The sequence below is a fragment of the Typopeltis vanoorti genome, chromosome 3 (assembly GCF_054136105.1).
Source record: "Typopeltis vanoorti isolate ZY-2024b chromosome 3, IOZ_Tvanoo_1.0, whole genome shotgun sequence".
NCBI classification, from domain to species: Eukaryota; Metazoa; Arthropoda; class Arachnida; order Uropygi; family Thelyphonidae; genus Typopeltis; species Typopeltis vanoorti.
Window position 1 is genome coordinate 72,277,160 of NC_143551.1, and position 27,315 is coordinate 72,304,474.

Below are 27,315 nucleotides of genomic sequence, written 5' to 3' on the forward strand. Positions count from 1 at the left end.
TAGTGCCATGTTTGGTCTAAGAGCAAGAGCTCTGGTTCTTCCTTTCCCCACATGCCATGTAGGTAACACCCTTCAAGGACATGCAAAATACACAGTAAAGATCTAGATCCTTGCCTATTTAAGAGTACAGCAGTAAAATTGAAAACGATGGTAATGAATCTGGAAAACACCTGATCAACTAATGATAAATCCTGCTGCCACTTAACTCTGCCAGTTTGTCACTAGAGGGAGCCAAGTATGGTAGTATATAAGGAGAACCGTTGAGGCCACGTGGTCAGGAGACTGGTATTCCCTCTGTGTGGGTATGTTTGTAAGTCTTTCACCTCTCACTGCAAGTTCCTACGTTTTAATTAACTTTCCTCCTCCCAATACAATGAATGACAATTTATTCAAATATTTTTACCACAGATACCAAAAAATCTCCCACAAAAAAGAATAAAAATTCAACCAAAAAAGTAACAAAAACTCAACTCCCTTCCCCAAAAAATTAATAATCTTCAATAAAAGATATTTTCACATCTACTTCATGAACCTTCAGGGCCTCAACTCTACAAGCTATGCTCCTATATGATTAATATCTCTTTATAACTATATTGTTCGCTGCAGCAACTTTAAATGATGTGCTTCACAACTTACTATCAAAACCAGGTTTATTATTCCTAACAGAATCTCAGCTGGCAACTTCAACAACAACTCTCCCAACTACTGTTTATCTCAGTTCTCCTGATTCCAACTTGCACAATTCCCATCCCCGAGGGTGGCACTTGTGCATTCATCAGAAATTACATGCTCTGTCAGAGAACACAAAACACTGATTAGTCCCTGTTTCTTTTGTTTTGGCTCAAACTCTCCCTACCAACCTATATCACATTTATTTGCTGTGTCTACCATTCCCCAAGGGATCAAAATACTCAAATAGTGAAATCATCTTCCTTGGGAATTTCAATGTCCACCACTCAAAACTAGTTTCCCTTCTCCAGTTCCACTGATTAAGCAGAGATACAAAGGTATTCACCATAAGTAACAACCTAACACACAGTCCATTTTCCTAACAGAATACCAGATAACCTGTGCCATTCTGCCAACACCCTTGACTTCTTCCTAATAAGTTTTCTGCCAGCTATACTGTGGATGTCAGTTCTCCTTCTGTAACTAAGACCAAATTTGATCCAAGTTTCCTTTACTCTAGAATAACCTACACCTAGCCACTCTCATGTTCTTTGGCATTATGAGTGCCAAATGGGATGAGCTCCATGACTTCTTGTCAAGGTCTGATTTCTGCTTCAGTTCTCCCAATCCAAACAACTGTTCAGACTAAATAACAAAAATAATTATCAGCGAAATGAAGGCCTTCATCTTCACTCCATTCAAAATTTCCAACTGGTATCCAAACCTTTGTTCTCCAAATGTTCCAAATAGTTCATGGAAAAAAAAATAAGCATATCACAAATAACATGAGAGCAAAACCTCAGCATACCACTCAACCTACATTGCAGCTCACCAGCAACGACTATTTAAAAAAAAAAAAAAAAAAAAAAAAAAAAAAAAAAATCAATAAATCTAATTCTGAAAGGGCCAAATGTCTGAAACTTGCCTTCTGGTCCCTAGCTAAGTCCATCAGGCACAACTTCTTTCCACCCAAATTTACAGCTCTGAGATCCTTATGGTACTACTGTAACATCACCAAAAGAAGGATGATCTGCACGTATCATTCTTCTCTTCCAGTTCCTGTACTGATGACCATGGCAAAGTATCCTAATTTTACCAAGAAGCTCACTCCATGACACTTTGTTTTTTGACAGAAAGAAATCAAAAGAATCCTGAATAACTTGGGCAAAAATAAGGAATTGGACCTGTGCTATCAAATATTTTCTACTAATAAAAGACTTGATCAAAGACTAGAGACCAGAGATATGAGAGATCTTTGAAAAATTAGGGGAGTGAACAGATGGAACATCTGTTCACTCCCCTATCCTTAAGTGAGGATATTAGGAAGGAACTTGACATTGTTAGCATTCAAGAATGTGTGAGCAGATGTAATCTCAAATGGTATGATCTTTTAAACAGAACAGGAAAACAAAAGTTAGCAAATCAAGTGTTTTTTTTGTCAGGATGGCAGGAAAAAGACCCAGAGGAAGAATATAGGTGAATTAATGCAGTAAGAAGCCTTAGAAGACTGAAATATAAGATTTGAATAAAGTTAAGCCCTAACAGATAATAGATAAATATAGAGAAGAATTATCAATAGGAAGAAGCATTTAATAGTATAAACTTCACGTAGCACTAACATAATACCCCACCTTGAAGGAACATATCAGGAATTTGATAATGATAAAAATTGGTGGACCATGCAAATCTACAATTTACATGAAACACCTTGTACATGCTTCATTGTACACAAACTCAATACAATAATTGGAATATGTGTTTAAGCTTACCCTTTGAATTTAATACTGTTCACCGCATGGTACAATATAGCAGAAGCATTCTAGAAACAATCTATTATGTGAGCTTCATTCTAACTGAAATGCAAATAGTTTGTATTCTTCTGAACATGCAATTTTTTTACAATTCCACCCATGAAAGGTTTATAAACATAAAACACATTAAGCACTATGAGGTAAATCTAAAGTTATATTGGAAAATGTATAAAATGGAATCCCAGGTGATTAAACATCTTTCTTTTAAAAAATATATATATATTAATTTTGAAAATCACGCTTAAGAATTTTCCTTCAAGAAGATGCAAAATGTTCTTGGTGAAGGGAGGAAAGAGAAAAGAAAAACTTACCTTTCTTGAAATTAGGATATCTTTCAATAATCTACAGTGATAATGCTTTTGCTGATACTTATATTCACAGTAGCTAGCTTTTTTCAATAATGTAGCTGCTTTAGCAACATCAGGTGCCAGAAAACCATCTATAAATAAGATCAACTCATTTTGTAAGATCTTGCAATTAAGTGTGCAATACTTAATTATTTTACCTCGACACCGCAAGGTAAAAGAGGGTAAAAGGAAAATGAATGAAATACTTATTTATAAATAAATCAAAAAACAAAATGTTCATTCACTATTCTAAATCTCTATAAAAAATTGTATTGGTTACTAAACAGTTTTAATTTAAAATATATATTTGAATTCCTTTTAATCCATAACTCAAAGGTTTGTAATAGCAATTATAGACCTTGGAATTACAGATTTTCTTCACCAAATGATAACTCAAAAGAAATCATGAAAATAATAATAACAATAACAATGCAGAAAACTACGTAGGATCTGAATGTTTTCTGAAATGGGCTATAATGTTCACAGAAGCATGCTAAATTCACTTGCCACTCTCACATGTCCTCACAGCTTAATCTGTAGCAAGTATCCTTAAAGAATGTCATATATAACATTTCCAGGATTACAACAGGTAACTGAATTAGCTTTTCATAACCTTAATTTCAGTAGAATAGCGTACATAATCCTTTCCCCTATCAAATATGTTAAGCCAGTTTAGCCAGTTAGGGCTGCCAAAAGGAAACTATTCTTCATTACTCTCTAAGTGACTACAGTTTAGACACTATTCCCATTATATAAAAAAGCAAACATTTAACAGATTATAATTAACATATATATAATAATAATAATAAACAAAGTAAGCATAATTTTGAAGACTTTCCTTTCTGTCAAGTTTTCTAATGCACAAAGTTATGCAAAATATTAATAAACTTTGGTGGAAGTTTTTTTTTCACTTGGTTATGCTACGAATTATGATTTGGTTTAATCCTTTATCCAAGTGTAAGCAAACAAAGTTTGCACCTGAAGTAATTTCAGACTGGGGCAACTCATGGCAAAGGTGGTATGAAATACTACCTATGCCATGAATTTCCCCATTCCTGAAATTGCTTCAGGCACAAACTTTGTTGGCTTACACTTGGATAAAGGATTAAATCAAAGAATTAATAAACTCTTTTGAAAATAGAGCTATATACAGGGTGATTCTAAATTATTGTCGGGGTTTCCATGGTCTATAATTTTCAAACTAGAAACAACAAAATAAAGCTGCTTACAGAATATAAAAGTGTAACTCAAAAAGTTTTATTTGACAATACTGTACTTGCCACATTGATGTCTGGGAGATAATATGATGTCATACTTCAAAATGGCGATTGTGCCATTTTGAAAAAAAGCAATGTGCATACTTTGGTTTTTTAAAAAAAAGTTCATTATTACAATGCAACGTTGTTACAGAACTCGGTATGGGAAACATCCACCTTCAGATAATGCTGTCTGGTGTTTGTTAAAGCAATTTCAAGAAACTGGTAGTGTTCGGCACCAAAAAGGAACTAGAAAACCGAGCACTTTGCAGGAAGATGTTGATTGAATCCAGGAAATATTTTATTGAAGCCCATAAAAATCAACTAAACGAGCTTGTTTGCAGTTAGATATACCACAAACAACTGTTTGGAGGGTTGTTTCCAACTGCCTTCAACTCCATGCCTACAAACTACAGATTATGCAGGCTTTACAGTCAGGTGATAAGCCCTGCCATATCCAATTTGCACCAGACATTTTGTCAAAAGTCAAAGCTGATGAAAATTACCTCTCAGAGATGGATATTTTGTGATGAAGCAACATTTTGCATATCAGGGAGGGGAAATCATCATAAATGCAGAATATGGGTATCAGAAAACCCTCACAGCATTCGAGTATTCAAAAGAGATAATCCAAAGTTGAATGTCTGGTGTGCTATGTCATGTTCAGAAATTTTGGGACCCATTTCTTTGTGGTAAAAACAGTGACAGCGATGAACTAACTCGACATGCTACAGCTGTATCTCTTACTCCAGTTGGAAGATCATCAGCCAAATATGGTATCCCAGCAAGATGGAGTGAACACCACCACACTAGGCTTTTATTGTCCAAGAATTTCTTGACATGCATTTTCCTGGGCACTGGGTTGTGTGTGGTGGCCTAATTCTCGTGGCCTCCGTGGTCACCTAATATTATGCTTCTCGATTTCTTCCTGTGGGGATCTGTGAAGAACAATGTTTACCAGATCCCTGTGACCTTCCTCGAAGAACTGAAGACCAGACCTGTTGCTGTGATAGAAACAGTTACACCACAAATGATGGAGAACACTTGGAGGGAAATTGATTATCGCTTGGACATCTTACATGCCATGAAAGGCACACATGTCAAAGTTGTTTAGCATACTGCAGTATTGATTCTACAGGTAATCCCCCCCCCCCAACCACACACTCTTCTCACATGCAATGAAAGTGATACCTTCAAAGACATACCAATCTCACTGTAGGGACTGTTCTCCAATCGAGGGTACACCAGTAAAACGGTTCTGCAGGCTGGACTCTGGTTAGTACTCGGGACCAAACCAGAGGGCAACCAAATACTGTGGCTGCAAGGGAAACTGCCGAGGCCACATATGGACAGGAGACCGACTCTCCTCTGTGTGGGTGGTATGTTTGGGAGTCTGCCATTTCTGACTGCATGCCCCGCTTACTTTTTTATCTCTTCCTCACCAAACACAATGAACTACAACTGAAAGAAATGCGTTTTTACTGCAGATCTCAAAAATTCTCCCACACAAAATAGTTCAGAAAATCCACAAAAAACATGAAAAATCCAACCAAAAAAAAAAAAAAAAAAAAAATCATAAAAGGCAACAGAAATCCAATCAAACAACCCACCAACACTGATTTATTATCAAAAAAAAAAGTCTCCACATCCACTTCAACATTCATGGCCTAAACAGCAACATAAATGATGTGCACCACCTACTGTCATCTAAACCCCATCAAACTGTCCAAAGTACACATTACACAGCTCTCCACTATAGGGTGGCACTTGTGCATTCATGAGAACCAACATATCATGCCAGAGGCTGAAATTCTTTGAATTCCCACTATTTGATCTGCTTTGACTCAAAAAAATTTCTCTACCAAATCAACCTGCCCTTCTCATATGCTCCCTCTACTGCTCTCCAAACACTGTCAACCACTCTGACCTCTTCACCTTTCTTTCTCTAAAGCTTGACTTTCTGAAGTCTAAGTACCCCCAATAGTGAGTTCATCCTTCTTGGGGACTTCAATGTCCACAACTCATATTGGCTCCTTTTCTCCAGTTTCAAGCAGACAGGGATGCTGAGGTGTTCACCATCAGCAATGACCTATCTCAGATCATCAATCTTCCCAACAGAATACCAGACAACCTATTCTAATTTGCCAACACACTTGACCTCTTCCAGGTATACTGTAGTCGTCAGTTCTTCTCTTGGAAACTTTGACCACAACCTCATAGCAGTCTCTTTTACTGTAGAACAACCTACACCCACCAGTTCACAGTCTCGTATCATTTGGCACTACAAGGGTCCCAACTGGGAGGATCTCTGTGACTTCTATTCCTTCTTCCTATGGTCAGACTACTGCTCTTCAGTTCTTCTGATTCAAACACCTGCTCAGACCAAATACAGAAATCATCTTCACAGGAATGAATGTTTCAGCCCCTATTGCAGTTCAAACTCTCAACCACCATCCAAGCCTTGGTTCTTAAAAAAGTGTGCCAATGCTGTAAAAGAAAAAACCTCTGCTTACCACAATTGGCTCAAGACCAAAATTCCAGCTGCCTTTTCTACCTATACTGCAGGCTGTAGTATGTTCTAGAACAACCTGCAGGTTATTCTACAGCAACAGTTACAAAAGAATCATCACCACCAAGTCCAAGTCAGACTTTGAAAGGGCCAAATGCTGCAAACTCGCTTCTTGCCCAAATGGCAGTCGCTCCTTCTGGTCCCTTGCCAAAGTCATTGGGTGCAAATTCTGCCCACCCAGGTTTCCACCACTCTCATATCCAGATGGTACTGTAGTCACCTCACCAAAAGACAAGCAAACTTACTTGCATCACTCTTTTCTTCCACTTCCTGCATTGATGACTTGGGCAAAGTTCCCTCCAATCCACAAATGGGTCCCTTCATGTCTCCCATAGTCTTCTGACAAAAAAAAAAATCCAAAGAATCCTTAACAACCTGAACAAATACAAGCAATCTGGTCCTGATGGTATCCCAGCTACTGTGTTAAAAAATTGTGCCCCAGAACTAACACTTATCCTGTATCGCCTCTTCAAGGTTCAACAACATAGAAAAAGAAAGGTGATAAAAGTCAACCAACACACTACTGTCTGATTACTCTCACTTCTGTTCTCTAAAAAACTATGGAGAAGGTCATTGACAACCAACTCTTGAACCATCTAGAGACATTACAACTAATCAGTGACCAGCAGAATGGATTCTGCCACTCGTGATCTAAAGCAGATCTTACTTTCACCACCCACCTATAGACTCAAGTCATGGAGAAACTCACGTGGTTGTCGCTTCCTCTTGTATATAAACGATCTACTCTCACAGACTTCCAATCCTATTCATAACTTTGCTGATGACAGTACACTCCATTCCTCCTTTTCATTCAACAAATCTGTTAGTGCTCAAGTATTAGCATCCTCAAGATCTACCAAGACTAAAGACCTGAACTCAGATCTCCTAGCAATATCCTAGTGGGGGAAGGACAACATTGTAAACTTCAATGGCACCAAAACTCAGTTCTGGCTGATCTTTCACAAGAAAGAGCTCGCATTCCTCTCCCTCCTTCAGTAATACAGAGATATCCAAACATGATCAGATTTCTCTTCTTGGACTGACTTGCACCTCCGATCTTTCCAGGAATAATCAAATTTCAACTATAGCTTCAGCAGCTGCCAAAAAACTTGGTTTCCTTTTTTGCATAAGACACTACTACATACACCTTCACAGCTGCTAACTCTATACAAAGCCCAAATCTGCCCAGCCATGGAATATTGCTCCCATATTTGGGATGGTGCACCAAAATCCTCTCTAAGATTGCTCGATTCCATCTAGAAGAGGGCAATCTGGCTAATTAATGATCCCTCTCTCTCTCTCTCACACACCCACTTCAATTTCTCTCTCTCTCTCTCATAGACGTTCAGTTTCTGTCATATGCCTCTTCTACAGATACTTTCATGGACAGGGCTCTGCTGAATTGGCCACTATTATTTCTCCACTTTCCTCTAAAATCATTAAAACAAGAGCCAATACTAACCAACACCCTTTTACAGTCCATCTTAAAACTTGCCAAACCAACTTTGCTGCCTCCCTTTTATTCCATCTACTCTTGTCCTTTGGAACAGTTCCCCCCCCCCCCCACCTCTGCCTTCTCAAAGGTTATGACCCTCAGCTGTTCAAGCAAAATATGAACAGACTCCTCCTTTCCTTCCTATTGCCCACACATGGCACTAGTGTGCTATAGGTCTTGTGGCCTTTCATATGTAGACAATATACAGGGTGTTCGGGATAAATTTGACAGTTTCGTAAGGAAAAAGAAAATCTTCTTTGTATCTATTAAATTTAATGAATTGACAAAAAAACATTACAGGCAGAGTTAATTACAATACTATCAACAAGATTTACTCAAAATAACCACCATTAGCATCGATCACAGCTTCAATTCTGCTTCGGAACCTCGAACAAGCTGATGCTACAGTCTCCCTGGGAAGGGCCGCAAAAACTGTTTTAATTTTATCCATTAACTGGGCTTTTGTATTACTGGAAGTGCGATTGGTGTCTTTTTCAACTGCGCCCCATACAAAATAATCCATGGGGTTAAGGTCTGGGGAGTTTGGAGGCCAAACATTTGGACTGGTGAAGTCGTAGAAATTTTCAGACAACCATTTTTGACTTTTCCCAGAGGTGTGGCAAGGGGCCGAATCCTGCTGCCATACATACGGCCTACCATTGGCTACCCTTGTTATCCAGGGCTTGACTACAGTTAGCAACTCCACGAACAAAGCCCGAATTCCAATGCCAGGGTTCTTCAACACCTGTTCCTGCAGATTTGCGAGGAATTCTGCTGTACGAACGCAATCAGATCGTCTGCTAGGGATCTTTCTTCTTGCTACATCCTCGTAGTCACCATTGCAAGTCTCTAGTTCATGCCTGATTGTTTTTACTGTATTCAGGGAGCATTGGGCAGCAGTCGTAATATCCTTATTTTGATGGCGGGCACGAATCATCATGATACAAGTTATTCTCTTCCATGATTCAGGTGGGTTCCAGCTATCCATTCTTTCTGACATCTTGTATATGAATGAAGAAGGGTCCAAACTTTTAAATGAAGAGAAGTGTGTGTTAATACATGTAACTTACGGAAAAATATAATTAATTATAAATATGTCAAATTTATCCTGAACACCCTGTATATATATATATATATATATATATATATTTTTTTTTTTCAGAATTCATTTTTACTCGGTTGGAATATTATGAAAAACCTTTAATGACTAATATCGAGAGATAAAAAGATGACAAGGTATATTTAAAAAGATACTACTAGTTTACTAGTTTTGTTGAATAGATCAACATCCTCAGGTATCACAATCAAAGAAATATATAAAAAAATTACAGAGACTTAAAATTGTAATAACAGAACAAGGATAAAAAGACGGTAGCGTGTTTGAAAAAACTAGTAGTATCTTTTTAAATATATCTTATCATCTTTTTATCTCTCGGTATTAGTCATTAAAGGTTTTTCATATATATATATATATATATATATATATATATATATATATATATATATATATATATATATATATTAGGGTTACCAAGTAATTTTATAAACTTAAACTTGGTTATTTTATATATATATATATATATATATATATATATTTTTTTTTTAAAGAATAAATTTTAAATTACTTTAAACCGAGATAAAATATTAAATTTTAATGATAATGATACAACTAGTTTCAGCCTTTTACAGCCTTCTTCAGGTATCCACTAAAGGTATAACACAGTAATACAAAATTGAAGTTACAAATAACTGAGAATTACAGGCAAAAAATGCAATACACAATTCACACAAAAACGTATTTTTCAAGTCATTCTATCTAATGTGTAATTATTTGTTGTATGCGTGCTTGCAGGTTCTCGTGAGCGCCAGTATTGAACAACTGCAGTATGGCTATCAGGGATGTTATAACTCAAATTGCTGTTCAAATGTTCAGGATTAAGGAGGATTTCTCTGGACTCCACAATTTTTCCTTTCAAACTCATCACTACAGCAAAAAATGTTTTCGGATTTATCCCAGCAAACTGAGCGACTCTATAGATTGTCATGAGGGTTATTAGAGAAAATAACATGACTGGATAGTGCAGATGCATGTGGTCTTTTATAGGAGATTTCTCTCTTATGCTCCTCAATATGCAGTTCAACAGATTTGTTAGTCTGTCCAAAATAATCCTGAACGTTTTGAACAGCAATTTGAGTTATAACATCCCTGATAGCCATCCTTAATCCTGAACATTTGAACAGGAATTTGAGTTATAACATCCCTGATTTATCCCCAGTTCTAGCAAGCATTTTCCTCGAAGGTTTTGAAACAAAAGCCATATCATCCTTCTCATTTAAGCCGAAACTTTGGAGACGTTATGTTGACGACATTTTCATTATATGGAGTCATGGACACACATCTCTCATGGATTTTCTTCAACATCTTAACAACCAGCATCCTAATATAAAATTCACTGCCAAACTAGAACGTAATAACTGCCTTCCTTTCCTGGATGTAATTCTTACGCGATGCTCTGATAGATTTAAAATCTCTATATACCGAAAATCAACTCATACTAACGGATATCTGCACTGTCAATCTCATCACTTTCCACCACAAAAGCTTGGAACTATTTCTACCTTAGGACACAGAGCACGATCTCTTTTAAATGAACCAGATTAACTTCAAAAAGAAATTGAACAACTTTCTCTTATCTTTAAACAAAATGGATATTTTGTTTAAAAATATCCATTTTTAAACATGATTAAACTCAGTTTGCTGGGACCAATCCGAAAACATTTTTCGCTGTAGTGATGAGTTTGAAAGGAAAAATTGTGGAGTCCAGAGAAATCCTCCTTAATCCTGAACATTTGAACAGCAATTTGAGTTATAACATCCCTGATAGCCATACTGTAGTTGTTCAATACTGCGCTCAAGAGAACCTGCAAGCACGCATACAACAAACAATAGCACGTTAGATAGAACGACTTGAAAAATACGTCTTTGTGTGAATTATGTATTGCATTTTTTGGCTGTAATTCTCAATTTTTTGTAACTTCAATTTTTTATTACTGTGTTCTACCTTTAGTAGATACCCGAAGAAAGCTGTAAAAGGCTGAAACTAGTTGTATCATTATCATTAAAATTTAATATTTTATCTCGGGTTAAAGTCATTTAAAATTTATTCTTTAAAATGTATCACTACAACCGAGTAGAAGATCAAGAATACATATATATAAAAATTAAACTTTTTGAGTTACACTTTCATATTCTGTAAGCAGTTTTATTATTGTTGTTTCTGTAATAAATTTAGTTTAATCCTTTATCCAAGTGTGAGCAAACAAAGTTTGCGCCTGAAAGTATCTTCAGGACTGGGGTAAGGTGGTACAACACCAGGACAACTCGTTGCAAAGGTGGAGCAAGCTACCAACACTCCTATCTCAGTATATCCTATAATGCAAAACACATCTCCTTGCAGATATGTCTAATGTTATGCATTAAGGGATGGGCCACTACCCAGACTAGTTTCGACCTTTATTGAGGTCTCTTCAGTGGGAGCCAGGCCCGAGTGGAGATTCTAGGCAGAAGCATTAGCAGGTCATCTCTACCTATAGGAGTTTCCAAATGCGTGCCACCCTTTTTTAATAAATTACTCTGGATTTAGAGAAAGATGTTGAAAGTTTATTTTTCACTTGGTTAGAGTATAATAAATTTAGTTTAATCTTTTATCCAAGTGTGAGCAAACAAAGTTTGCACCTGAAAGGCGCAAACTTTTGTTTGCTCACACTTGGATAGAGAAAGGGCTCAGGACTGGGGCAAGGTGGTACAACACCAAGATATTGCTCATACTTGGATAAAGGATTAAACTAAATTTATTATACTCTAACCAAGTGAAAAATAAATTTTCAACATCTTTCTCTAAATCCAGAGTAATTTATTAAAAAAGGGTGGCACACCATTTGGAAACTCCTATAGGTAGAGATGACCTGCTAATGCTTCTGCCTAGTATCTCCACTCGGGCCTGGCTCCCACTGAAGAGACCTCAATAAAGGTCGAAACTAGTCTGGGTATTGGCCCATCCCTTAATGCATAACATTAGACATATCCGCAAGGAGATGTGTTTTGCATTATAGGATATACTGAGATAGGAGTGTTGGTAGCTTGCTCCACCTTTGCAACGAGTTGCCCTGGTGTTGTACCATCTTACCCCAGTCCTGAAGATACTTTCAGGCGCAAACTTTGTTTGCTCACACTTGGATAAAGGATTAAACTAAATTTATTATACTCTAACCAAGTGAAAAATAAACTTTCAAAAAAAAATTGTTGTTTCTGGTTTGAAAATTACAGGCCATAGAAATTCCAACAATAATTTAGAATTACCCTACTTATAATGAGTTAATATATTTATAAATATTTATATATTTATAATGCAGCACTGAGTGGGTTGGCAGTCAGCAATATTAATACTTAAGTCCTAAAGAAAAGAATAAAAGGAAATATTTAGCTAAATAACCACACTCTTGATTTTCAGCACCTTGGTTCCTACACCAACACTTTAACTGACATAGTAAAAAAAAAAAGCACAAAGAGCCTCTGGAATTCAATCCCATCACCACAAATATTAAAATTCCTCTGTAAAAAACCAACAGTCAAGCTAGTCGTATTTACTTATGGTTCCCAGACTTGAAACATTTCAATGAACAGTTAACAGCATCAATAGCTCTGAGACAACATGACTTCAATCAATACTAGGATACACGTGGCAAAATCACATTCCTAATACTGTCATTCTTGAAATAAGCCAGTCAAGACCCCCTAAATAGAAACAATTAAAAAAAAGTCAACTGAGATGATTGGAACACCAAATTAGATATCCACTTTCACTTATGTTCAAGTGTTCTTGCTTTCTACAAACAAACTAATGGTAAGAGAGGAAGAGAAAGATGAAGAAAACAGATTGTAATACACATGCAAACTTTTTTTTTAAGTGAGACTCACGAACCATTTGGTACATAAAAAAGCAACTTCACTCACTTCCATTTATCTCCATGAATTGTTGTTATATGCGTATTTCTGTATATATTTCCCTATTCACACGTAAATAAATGATGATGATTTATAACGAAGACTGTACATGTAAAATTATCTACGGGAAAACTAAAGAATTTCATATGAAAACATTTCATAATATGCATCTCGTCACATCAGGGTGAACACATAACAAGAGGACTGTTACATGAATTAATTATGGAATTGAAAACAAATGTTACAGAGCATTCTTTTAACTGCTCTGAGGCAAGTAGTATAAGTCTAAGTATAAGTCTTAGCAATGAATTTATTTACTATTAGAACAGTAAGGAACAATTCAAACATACCTAATAAGGAATAAAACACAAATGCTCAGTATATAAAAATATATTAAAAACAAAAACAAACAAAGAAAAAAAAAATTTGACAAGTTCACATCAGTAATTTTCACCATTTTGAGATATTTAAACCATCACTATAGTTTAAAAATTAGGTTGTTAGAACGCCATAGTATTCCATGAAAAGTTGCTCAAACTTGTAAAAACTGATCGCAGAACTTTTTTCTTCCAAAGAACCCTGTAATTAGTAGCAACTCTATGTTCATGTATAAATTCTAATTATTTGATCCATACAGCTAGATCAGATCATTACATATACAGTATACTGTATAATTGAAATAGGAAAATCCTGATCAAAAATATAAAAGGCTGCAGCAACAAGAAATTTTATAAACCCAGGATTGTTTGAAGAGAAGAATTTTATATTTAATGGAAGGAAGGCTAAAAATGATATTGTTCACTGGCTCATACCATCTGAAAATCAAATTTTTTTAGAACCCTACATATCTGAAATGTTTTTAATGTAAACTGGATATTTTCCTGATCTCTAATTAAGTGGTGTTAGCAAGAGAAAGAGAGACTGTTCAAGATCTGTAGTATTTTGGAAGGAAAATAATCATAGAGAATCATGTTATCTTTAATACACTGCAATTTTTTTCTAAGAGAATCCTCAGTAGTATAGGTCAAATGTATACTACTGTATACAAATGTGTTCTGTGGGCTTTGATAACTCGAAGTTTTTGAAATAGGTGATGCACAAAATCATGAACAGTGTATCTTCCAAGAGGTTTAGGTTTTCTATAAACAAATAGTTAAAAGAGTATTCAACTTTCACTTTATAAGTGTGTCAAGGAACAGAGGGACTTCATTGTTTTCTTTTTGTAACATAAATTTTATCATAGCAAAAAGAAAAAAGATTCTGGAAGGAGAGTATTCATTAAATCTAAACAGAAATACTTTCAAAAGTTTGAAAATCTTGCATGTACACAGTGCAAATCTTCAACTCTTCAGAAGTTATACATAGGCTTCTAAAGCCTACATTTGGCTTATCGCAGGACCAAAATTTTGCTATCGCTTTGAGAAAAACTCCTTGCAAGAATTTTATGCAATATATTGAAATGAACCTACGCAATCTTCTTACAATCAGCCAGCAAATTACATTTTGCAGTGGACATATTTTTTATACTTCCAAATTACTGCCTTTAATCACTGAACTTGCAAAAATGAATCAAATCATGAGTGACTTTCTGTCATTTATCATATAATGACCCTACTCTGATATTAATTCCTTAATGATGATAATGGATAACTGTAATGGACAACCTTTGAATCCCCTTGACTTAAAGTGTACTGTTTCCTTTATAAGAAATTTAAATGTATTTTTTCACAAGTAGTATAAAAATGTTATACTACTTGTGCAAAAAAAATAATTAGCTATTCTCAAGTGTGACAAGAGACAGTCTTAGCAATGAATTTATTTACTAATGGTAATTTTGTTGTCTTTTATTTTTCAAATCAGTGCAATGGAACAAGATAATTTAGGTTCTTTCTTTTTATGGCACAGAAATCATTTTTTCTCTATTTTCAAATGCTTACAGTGAAATGATTCCATTAAATATATAAATAACATGATGTTTTCAAAGATACACGTTCCATTTTTATGATTAAATGATGTTAAATTGTATTACTCACTTTCTGACTGAAGACTTTTTTATCAGCATAAATTTATATCCAGTAACTGTTCAGAAGAACCTCAATTTTTATTTTTAGCTTAAAACTGCATTATATGATTTTTTTTTGTATTAAGTTCATTTCAATAATATCCAATGCTTAATCAATGTAGATGGATATTGGTGAAAAATGTGCAGAACATATTCTATATAGATAGATTTCAATGTAATTTCAATTTCATTGAATCATTTCAATGTAAGCATTTGGAAATAGAGAAAAATAGACTATTACACTGTTGCCCACCCAACACACCTCTCCATTCTAGGAACTGAATTATAAATAACTATTCTATGAGGTGTGGCTATTAAATAACGAGACAAGGTGCACTGTGAATCGTGTACTCTTAGCAGTGGGATGCGCTTGCACCGTGAATGACCTTGAAGGTTCTAGAAGCAGTTCAGATAAGCATTTCATGTTGGAGGCTTAATGGATTGTATACATCACTCAGAAAGGATTAAAACAGAATTTAAAACTTCTATATTTCATCCCAGTCACTGAGACATCTTCAGGGATTACAAAAAAAACTAATGTAATATAAACACAAATAACACACAATACTAAGCCCAACCACGTGGGTGACACTAAAGTCCTATCTAGGTGGAGCACCCTCTAAGGGCGGTTGTAGGTGGCCTAGAATGTAAGGTGGGATCTCTGATGATAAGTGTTTCCCAAATCCGAGGAAGCTTAATGCAACCGTATTTATTAAGATTTGGTTGATTTCTGAGAGCTGCTGCTGATTCCAAAAATAGACTCTCTTTTTTGAATTTGCTGTGGTGGAGCACGGTGGTTTTTTTTCCATGAGATCCATAGTGGGTTGTATCCAAGACATGGTCAGCCAGGTCTGACTGACCATAGTCATGGTTGCAGATGTGTTCCTCCAGGTGGATGGTTGCTGATCTGCCTGTCTGTCCAAAGTATGCCAACTTACAGGAACAGGGTACTTTATAAACTCCAGGCACTGAAAGAGGAGGGAGTTGATCTTTTGTAGAATGGATAAGGATAGCAAGTTTGCAGTTGGGCTTAAATGCTGTGTGTAGGTTATGCTTTTTGAAAATCTTGGCTATTTTTTCAGAAGTGCCATGGATGTAGGGTATGGTGATGGCATTTCTAAACTCTTATTGAAGAGAAAACTGGGGAATGGGGGGAAGGAACTGATCATTTTTTTAATAATATGATTGCTGTAGCCATTGGAGAGGGAAGTGTTGTGTATGTGGCATTATTAAAATTCTAGCCAAGTTTTAATAATGCAATATTGTTGAGCAGGGTAGTGGTGGGAGAGTTTGTGAATGTATCTGCCTGTGTGCGTGGGTTTTCTATATACAGTGAAGGAAAGTGTACTGTTGGGAAGGCGTGTAACTAAGATGTCTAGGAATGGTAAACAATTGTTCTTTTCCTTTTCCATCGTAAACTGGATTTTTGGATGTAGGCTGTTGAGGTGGCTGAGGAAGGAGTCTAATGTGTCTAGGCCATTGAGTCTATGGCTCGTTTTTCAAAATCTTTCACATAAAAATTGGCAAGGGGGGGGAACCCATGGCTGTGCTCCTCTATCTGCTTGTAGATTTTGTTCTTCCAAGAAAAATAACCAGAATTGATGGCAAAGGAAAAGAGATCTAAGATGGCAGAAGGAAAAACGTTTTTTAAGAGTGTTAAGGTATCTATTAAGGGAATATTGGTAAATAATGAGATGTCAAAGCTTACCAATATGTCTGTGTTATTTAAGGTTAAATTTTCTATGAGGGTTTTAAAATGGGTAGAGTTTTTTATATAGGATGTGCTAAGTCCAGTGGGGGGGGGGGGAGGCAGAGAATTGGCCAGCTGTTTTGACAGTTTGTAGAAAGGTGCATTAGTGGCATCTACTATAGGTCTTATTGGGGAATTGGGTTTGTGGATTTTTGGTAAGCCGTATATTCGGAGGGAAAACAGAAAGGTTTAATTTTTTTCATGATGTCCGGGGGCCAGGATACTTTTTTAAGTAAGTTTTTTAATTTTTTTAACTTGTGTTTTTGTGGGGTTGTGTTCTAGCCGTATGTAGGTAGAGCAATCTCAGAGGATAATCTCCATTTTCGACAGTATTCTGTGGCATTACCCTTATCCGCTCTGGTGATGATGATACTTTTTTCTTTCCGTAATTTCATGAGAGCAGTGCATTGGGCAGATGATAAATTACTTTTTGGAGGTGAAGACTGGGCAAGGAAGATAACAAATAACATCAAATCTGATGTTATTTGCTATCTCCGGCACTAAGCGATAGATATCGCATTCGATTTAAACATTACACCAAGCACTGGCACTTCTTTTGGAGCGACCGCAAAATCATGGCCAAAGCTTAGGGCACCGACAGCATCATCGTTGAGCCTTTTGGAAGAAAGGTTAACTACTGTCTGGAGCGGTTGAATTTGCAGTTGGGGTTTGGCTTTACACAAGTTCTTCCAAAAAAATGTATCCAAGACATGGTCAGTCAGGCCTGGCTGACCATGTCTTGGATACAACCCACTATGGATCTCATGGAAAAAAACCACCATGCTTCACCACAGCAAATTCAAAAAAGAGAGACTATTTTTGGAATCAGCAGCAGCTCTCAGAAATCAACCAAATCTTAATAAATACAGTTGCATTAAGCTTGCTAAGATTTGGGAAACACTTATCATCAGGGATCCCATCTTACATTCTAGGCCACCTACAACTGCCCTTAGAGGGCGCTCCACCTAGATAGGACTTTAGTGTCACCCACGTGGTTGGGCTTAGTATTGTGTGTTATTTGTGTTTATATTAGTTTTTTTGTAATCCTGAAGATGTCTCAGTGACTGAGACAAAATATAGGAAATATTAAATTCTGTTTTAATCCTTTTTGAGTGCTGTATACTCAGAAAGGATTAAATGGATTAATGTAATCCATTAAGCCTCCAACATGATGTTCTCACAGCACTTAAGCCTCTACACATGGAGATAAGCATTGCTTGCTGGCGCTTGTAGTTAGTCTGTAGGCAGTTATAAAAGAAACACGTGTGAAGTCACTTTGCCGGAATAATGTCTAATGTTAACTTGAGCAGTGCAGTAATCTCAAATTCCTTGTGAAATTGAAGAAATCGTCGACCGAGTGTCTGAAACTGTTGCAGGAGGTGTACGGTGATAATTTGTGCCATTCAAACATTCATGTGCGTGAATGTTTGAATGAGACAAATGCTTTTCTGAAGGTCAAGAAAACATTGAAGATGACGAACAACCGAGTCGGCGTGTCATGGCAGCAACAAAACGTTGTGAAAATTAATGAAATTTTCCGCAATGATCGCCGATTAAGCATTCAGATGATAGCAGACATGGTGCACATTGATAAGGAGACTATACGACAAATTTTGCATGAGCAATTGAACATGAACAAAGTCTGTGCCAAAATGGTTCCCAAAAACTTATGTTAGGAGCAGAAAGACGTCAGGAAACAAATTTGCACTGACATCATGGAATGGCTGACAGCAGAGCCGGAACTTGCAGGAGAAGATCATCATATGTGATGAGATGTGGATTTTCCAGTACGATCCCAAAACAAAGAGACAATCGATGCACTGGAAAACTCCCATGTCACTGAGAATGAAAAAGCAAGAATGAGCAAGTCTAAACTGAAGGCAATGCTGATCATTTTTTTTTTTTTATATCGATGCGTAGTAATGGTTGAATGGGTACCAGAGGGTCAGACAGTTAACCAACATTATTACCTTGATAGGTAATTGGCCAAGATGAGAGAACGAGTGAGGAAGAACAGACCCGATCTGTGGAAGAATAATGCTTGGATTCTCCATTAGGACAATGCTCCAGCCCACAGTGCACTTTCTGTAAAGCAGTATCTGGCTATCAAGAAGATCCTAGGTTGGATCATTCACCTTACTCGCCAGACTCCATGCAACTTTTACCTTTTTCCAAAGTTGAAATCCTCATTGAAGGTCATCCATTTTCAGTCAGTGGATGAGGTAAAGGAGAAAATGGCAGTGCTACTGAAGCAGATAAACCTGATGACTTGCAACACTGCTTCCAACAATGGAAAATTCGTATGCAACGCTGTATAGATAGAGGAGGGGAGTATGTTGAAGGGGATAACAATTAAGCTGCACAACTGTAATAATAAACCACACTTTTGCAACCAGTCTCATTATTTAATAGCCACACCTCGTATGTCTAAATTTAAAACATCATCATCATCAAATTCCTGCTACGTACCCTCAAGGGATGTACAAGATATGATAGTGTAAAAATTATCATAATTTAAAATTCTGAATATTTTTACGTATTGTTTATGTTAGAATGTTTATTAGTTTTAGTTTCATAACACGCATTGTCGGCACTTGCGATGTGCCCGTTATTGAAATTATTTTGTCAAAGTGATATGCAAAGTATTTAAAAAATTGATGTACTTACCAGATTTGAATAGTTGTGTTACTTTAAAGGAATTTTATTGTAGTTTAGAATTATTAAGTTTTGTGTTTTATGAAGACATTCTCTTGTCGCTAACGTAATCTGTGTGTCAGTCATTGTATTTAGTTTCTCGCCTGCCACTTTCATGGAGTGCGTATGCTCACCGAGAAGTTTGATGTGTGATTGACAGCTGACAAGTTCGGTATTGAAACAACGGGAGAGTAAACAAGAAGAGCGTTCAGGAGAAAATTAGAACACAGGCCGGCAGACATTTAGATTTGGAAGAATTTGAGTTTTTTTATGTGACAGTCGGAGGAAAATCAATAGTATATTCCGAAAAAGGAATCGTGGGACTATGAAGTTTCAAAGTGGAATAAGTATTGATAATTAAAAGAAAATATTGCTATAGATGTTTTAAAAGGAATATTCGAGGAAACACTAATTGGAAGATTAGTAGCAGATTCCGAAAAGGGAATCATAGAACTGTGAATTTTTTAAAGCGGAAGAGTTAAGACTGTCAATAAGCATTAGTAAATAAAAGAAGAAATTGTTATTTACGTTCTAAAGGAATGTTCGAGAAAACTCTGATCAGGAAATTTCATCTGTATTAAGGATGCCGGATCTAACTGTTATTTCTACTAAAAAGAAGACAAAATTAAGTCAGGAAGAATAAATGTGTGCTACATTAGTGATGAGAAAGGATCCTATGAAAATGAAGAATAAAGTCATATGTCTTCAGAGAAGAGCCTTAACAGAGAGAGAGAAACTGACTATGAACAGTTTGTCATTGTGAAAACAAAGTGTTTAGTCTAGATTTAAGTGTAAGTTTATTTTTAAAAGGCCTTGGGATCCAATTAATTCTGTAATTAGTTATAGTTATGTAAAGTTGTTAGAAGTGTATATATATTGTTTTTGTTTTATTAAATGTGTTTATTTTGTATTTTGGTCTTGAGTCAGTGATTTTTTGGATTCTGAAAGAAATAGTAAAAAAGAGGTCATTGCACCAATCAGAGTGAATCCTTGTGCATATATAGGTACACTCGGAATTATAAAAATATTTGTTGAACAGAGATCGTGTCTATGACAGGATTAATATTAAAAAATAAAAAAAAATTATACATTAACAATAGTACTACATGAAAAATTTACATCATTACTAACTTCCTATCTACAATTTTCCTCCAAATCAGTCTGTTACTTGTCAAAACTCCAACATTATCAGATCTTATATTTCTATTGTCTAAGACACTTTGTACCGTATCAATCCATCTATATCTTAGTCTTCCTCTGGATCGTTTTCCTGCCAACCTGGCGGAGAACACTTGTTTTGCTAATCTTTCCTCACCCATTCTGTTTAAGTGACCATACCACCTGAGATTAGCTCTGCTAGCGCATTCCTGCATGCTGACAATGTCAAGTTCTTTCCTAATATCCTCGTTTTTAATATGATATTGCCATTGATGAGTCTTTGGTCAAGTGTTTTACTTCTGACCCAGCTCTCAGATCCATAAGTTAAATTTAAAGCATGCACATTAATCATTTTAAATGTAAAACAACATTTATGTTATTATAGCTACTTCGAAAATGCCACATAATATCAAAACTAGCAGTAAATCCTTACTGCTAGTTTTCTAAATCTTACAAATCCTTGCTGTTATACTATTCATAATCATTGCCCTTCTTCTCAGCTCCCTACTATCATACTTGGGGGTAATATACTTACAACCCTGTCCTTAACACAGCTTCTAATAACATTCTGAAAGTCCATGCAGTCTATTTACACTACCTCCCATATCATTCATTCCAACTTACACAGTCAAATCATTTGTAATTCTTCCTTTCATCACAGCTTTAGTCATTCTACTAATTGTACAGTCTCTCAGCCACACTTTTAGCACCTGTTCCAATTTTACATCTTTGATAATTGAATCCCCAAATAATACTATTCTCTCTCTCCCCTTTTCTCTTTTACTATTTTACATTCCAAATTGCTACTTCAATCAGATACCTTTAAGTTCTCATTTACTGGCACCTTTCCTCTTCCAGCAGTCAGCCCCTCTCTTAACTGTTGTATCTCATTCTGAAACATTATTTCACTACTTAGACTCCAGTAGTAGTAGTATAGAGGTCTAGTATACAGTTTTCTGGCAAAGCAGAAATTCAATTCAAATCAATTAATTTCCTATACATCTGCTCTTCAAAACAGTCTTCCCCAGTGATCTTCAGGTTTTAAAAAAAAACACATTAACAAATCACTTACCCACACATGGCACTGTCATGTCCAAGGTCTTGGGGACCTCTTGTGTGCAGAATTGATATTAAAAACCATGTAATATAACTACTAGATATACTCCAGGTATTGATAATTGGTGAACTTCATCTTATGGAGAATGAGAAAAGCTACTTTTCATACTTGCTTAAAGGAAGTTTGTACCTCTTATTCAGTGAGTGTTTTTTAAATCTTTAATACAGGTAACTAATTGCACATCTGTACAGAAAAACTCATTCATGGTGCACTTCTATATTATGGCAAGTCTAGCAAATCTGCAGTAAAAAGGAGAGAACACCAGTCAACTCATCAAGAGAAAAATCTAGTTCTCATCCCTTTCTTGAGTGCACACAAACTTAACGTCAACAGATGCCCTTGTTCTCCTTCTCTTCTTCTATATAATGAAAAATTTTATCAAACAATATCCTATAATGAACTCTCAAAAGTTTATAGACTTCTATTATATTGCCTCTCTTTCTCCTGTCTACCAGAGTTTGCAGTCCACAGAGTTTTTCTCGATCTATCCTCATAATCTACATTCGTAATCCTATATAATCGTCTTTGTAACTCTTCTTTTTCAGCCTTTCCACAGCTTATTTATCCCTTTGAAACCCAGGAGACCAAATCTGCACACAGTAGTCCAGGTGCCATTATATCATCCTTGTCAAGAGGTAAAATGACATCGATATCCTTAAATGTTAATGTTCGTTTCACTATTACAATTATTCTCCGAGTTGCATTTGCAATTTTTGCTATGTGACCCTCGAACGTCAAATTGCTGTCCACTATAATTCCAAGATCTCTAGCCTCATCAGTTATCCCAATAATACCACCAACAAAATATGCTACTGAATAGCTCATCATGCCAAAGTGCATAACTTTACACTTGCTAACATTGAACTGACAGCCATTATCGATTTTCAACACTTTCAGTTGATTCAAATCACTCTGTAAAATACCATATATCAGTGGAATCTCTGATTGCCTTGCCTATCTTTGAATCATCAGCAAACAACTGAAGGTCTCCTGTCAAGCACTTTTCAATATCATTGATTGATATGTATTGTGTGTGTGTGTGTGTGTGTGTACACACACACACACACACAGTAAACAGCAATGGTTCAATGGTTCAAAGACTGATTCCTGGGGTCACCTAAAATCTGGCAGATTCACAACACTCATATACTATATAAATCAAGTGGATATTAAATCCAGCATTATTTCAAAGCTGAATACAGAAACTATGAAAGTTCGTACGAAATTTGACCAGAGAGCTTATGGGAATACACTCGCTGGCATTTATGAGTTGCCCTAGAGCAGACCTTAAAGGAGACATGATTGCTGCCCAAGTGTCCATATATTCGCCTTCTACTGGTCCATTTTGATAAGGTTTCACCGGCCTGACAGCTGTTTCAAACTGATTGGTTCTCCTCAGAGACCAGGTAGAAACCTTAAGAGAGCAAAAACTCTCATTCAGTACTAAGGAACTCAAAGTGTCGAAATGAAGCTTTTTGGCACTTTATTTTAGTAAAAACTCATATACTACTTTCTGATACCTTGTCTATCAATCAGACATCCACTTATTCAAGCCAATAGTGCACATTCCAATCCCACATTCTCCAGTTTATGCAACAGCCTTTCATGTGGTATCCTATAAAATGCCTTAGAAAGTCCAGCAGTATTATGACACCCCCTGGACTTTTTAAGGGACTTTCTAGATACGCTATGTTGTATCTATTCCCTTTATCCAACTCAGCTGTAACATTATTATAAAATATGAGCAAATTGCTCAGAAATGATCTTCCTTCAGTAATTCAAGTGATTGTAGAAATACTGATAGGCCGATAGTTAGACATCAAATCTTTATCAAATCTTTGCATCACCCTTGTACAATGGGATTATCATATATTCTTTCCATTCCTGTGGGATCTTTCCTGAGCTTATATGAACATAAGAAACAAATTATACATGTCAAGGGACTAGCCAGTTTGGCTGAACATTCCTTTAGTATATGTGCTGATATTTCACCTATCCCTATTACCAAATTCTTATCCAGGTTATGCAACAGCACTGGAATCTCCTTTTAGTGCACCTCTATCTCTTCATCCAATGCAGAGGAAGCGGTGTATGTTATGTCACATACACCAGGTTGATAGATCTTTGCCAGTGAGCACTCATTATTTGATCAATTGTATCTACCTCTGTATTCCACATCATCTCCTACTTAAGGATCTCTTGCTTAATAAGATTGCACATCCACTTCACTCCTATCCTATTTGTTCTCAAACTCCAGGGACACATTCTGATAATGCATCATTTAAGAATATTTTCATAGCTTTCCACATACTGCTGATATCCTTCCCCATTCAGTAAGAGATACCATGGAACCAAAAATAATATTCTACTGAGTTTATCATAATTTCCAGATTTGTAATTGAGCATGCAACCTGTTCTGATTTCAACATCTATACAGTTGGTTACTTCCCAGGTTAGTACAGCATGACCACTGTCACCAAATGGTGGCAAAACAGTCCTCTTTAACTGAGACACCTTCAGATGCTACGATTAAATCTAAAACTCTTTGTCCTCGTTTGCTTCTTTCACATGATGCCTCAGAAAGTTGTCTCACAGCTGCTCAATAAATTCTTCTTCATTCTTATTATGAGATTTTCTGCTACCCAATCAATATTCGGATAATTTAAGTCACCCATAATAATTACTGTAAGTACCCACAAGGATAATTTGGTGATGTGTTTCTACATCCCGAGCATATGAGCATCCAGATCTATATTAACATCCCACCATATATTTCATCCAGTTGGCCTCCACCTCACATCATCTATAGCCTCAAACTTACTGCTACATGGGACATCATTACCGTTATTACTTTCATGAGTTTCTATCCTAACTGGGAATCACGTCATCTGATAACATTAGTAGTATCCCCCTCCTATCTCTTCTGTCATTCTTAAAAAAATACTATACTTTTTGTACACAATTCCAGTTACTGCATCTGACTCCGAGAGCCAGATTTCACTTTTGCTAACAATTTTAGACCACAATGTATTCACCAGAGAAACAAACTCAACCACTTTGTGTTTCTAATGTTCCTATCATTTGTGTATATAAAAATTATGTTACCTCCTCACTTTTTTCTTATACTTAACTTTCTCTTTTCCCTCCCCAGACACATTCAAAATTTCCAATCTGCTAGTTTCAACAAGCAGCACTGCCATCTCTTTTAATTTTCTTTTCTGTTCCTCCATTGCCTTTATCACATGTTTTTTATTTTAGCTCCTAGAGAACTTGATGTAGTGAATGTCATCAAGCACAAATTTAATTATCAAATCATCGTACCATATGACTTCTTTTTTCTTATATTTTAACTGACTTACCTTGTTGTTGTTATTATTATTGTTGTTCACTGATAGCTTCAAATTTCTGCATTTTCCTTCCTGTTATTGTTCCCTTTATTTTTATTTTTCTGTCTTAGTTATTGTAAATGTTTTTCTGCTTTTTCCAACTCCCTGGTGGATGCATTCCAACCTTGTGAAGTGCAAATCTCCCCACTGCATGTTAACCCATACAGCTAGCCAACTCACCCACTCTCTCCCCTGATAAACACACAAATGTTGGCTGCACCCAGAGCCACAAATGGAACTAGGCTCATGCAATTCTTTGGGCAGTACGGGATGTGCAGAAGTTGTAACAGTATTTATGGCAAGACTTTGTATTTCTGAATCTCTTCAATCTTTCCAGCAAAATTTTTTTCTGTTGTCTGATTATTTTATTGGCTTCCTTGCTACTCTCTTTGTGTCTCTGAGCAGCCTGAATATCAGTGGGGTTATTACGTCAAGTACTTCTATCTTTTTTTTTTTTTTTTCTTAAGGTGGCTTCTTCACATATTCTTCATTGAACCATTCTTGCTACTACTTTTATGCTATTCTTGTATGATTCCAGATGTTTTCAATATTTCCATTCTCCTCTAGTTGCAGATTTTTAAATTTCTATTTTAATTCACACTCATATTTGCTTTTCTTTTCTATTTTATCTAGTTTGTTAATATTGTATCTCAGTTGATTTGCATGTGCTGAAAAATATTTACTGTTTATTTTCACCTTAAGAATAGCACCAATTAAAAAATGGTCACTATCACTCACACTCAGCTCCTCTGAAGCTCTGATATTCTTAATGCAATTTCTATGTCTTTAACTGATAATGGTATGGCCTATAAGGAATTCCAAAAAAGTTAAAATATAATACCAGAAAAAAATTGTATCCTCAAACAGTGTACAATTGGTTGAGTACATCTACATCAGTATCACAACTGTTGTGAAAGTATCATCAGTAACTTAATGAAGAGGCTGTCGATATGATCAGCATAAGTCATAACTTTGTCGTTACATCTAGAAAAGTGCCAAAATTGGAAATCACGAGTATGTGAATGTGGGATTTATGATAAACCTCCTGCAAGAGATAACAATATTTGTATGAATGCAGGAAAATCCTGACCAAATTATCCCACTAATACACAAAAGGGAAAAAAAAAAATTCCTAAATTACTAAAAAACTTACAACTTGACCCAAATTGTTAACAAGCTCAAACTATATTAATTAAAACCATCCACAATATATTGATCACCAGAAATTCAAACTTGATATCTTCTCTCTTTCTTACATATACATACACACTCCCACCCACCAATTGGTGATGGTATAGACATTCCTACATTCAATACTGCAACAGCTGGCAAGATAACTCATCCCTTACATATAACTCTTCCTCTTTTGTTAAAAAAAAAAAATTTGTTTGCTTTAAAACTATACTAAAAAAAATCATACTTCTTTAAAAGGTCAGACATCATGATAAGCTGTGGTATTACTTTACTATTTGCTAATGTTCTACTCTGAGAGAGAGAGATCAGCAATGATCTGATAAAATCTCATTTCCCCCAGGCATTCGACTTATTCAAATTCACAATACATGATGGCTATTTTGCATGAAAAAAAAAAAAAAAAAAAAAAACACTATACAAAGAACTAAATGAGACAACAAAACTGCCCTCCTTCTCTCCTTTAGCCAATTTCTACATAAAACATAAAACCAAGCACTCAAGACAACTACGCTGAAATAGTGGTCTCACTGCACTATGTGGATGATGTATTTGCTACATGGCCTCATGGTCTCAACCTTAGATTCATTTTTTAGTTAATTTAAAACCAACATCCTAAAATCCACTTCATAAAAGAAAAAGAATTAAATAACTATTTGCCTTTATGAAATAACAATAAGTAGTTGACCTGCACTTTTATTGTGCACTTATATCTGCTGATCCATGGCTTCCACATCATCCATTGCAGCCTCTGTCTTATCTTGCACCAGATTTTTTCAAATGAACTGCCATCCACATTCCTGTT

The 27,315-nt window shown here is 35.9% G+C and overlaps 1 protein-coding gene across 4 annotated transcripts in view; it reads right to left on the minus strand.

Annotated features, from left to right (window-relative positions):
* The window catches only part of LOC150108262 (uncharacterized), a 406,756-nt gene that overhangs the window by 288,389 nt on the left and 91,052 nt on the right, over window positions 1-27,315 (minus strand). For all 4 annotated transcript variants that reach the window (XR_016548126.1, XM_090390668.1, XM_090390669.1 and 1 more), the window contains one exon: window positions 2,792-2,919. Coding sequence is in view for 3 of the 4 variants with exons in the window: in XM_090390668.1 (XP_090246794.1) it covers window positions 2,792-2,919 (128 nt within the window). In the remaining variant the exon portion in view is untranslated. The remainder of the gene's footprint in view (window positions 1-2,791; window positions 2,920-27,315) is intronic.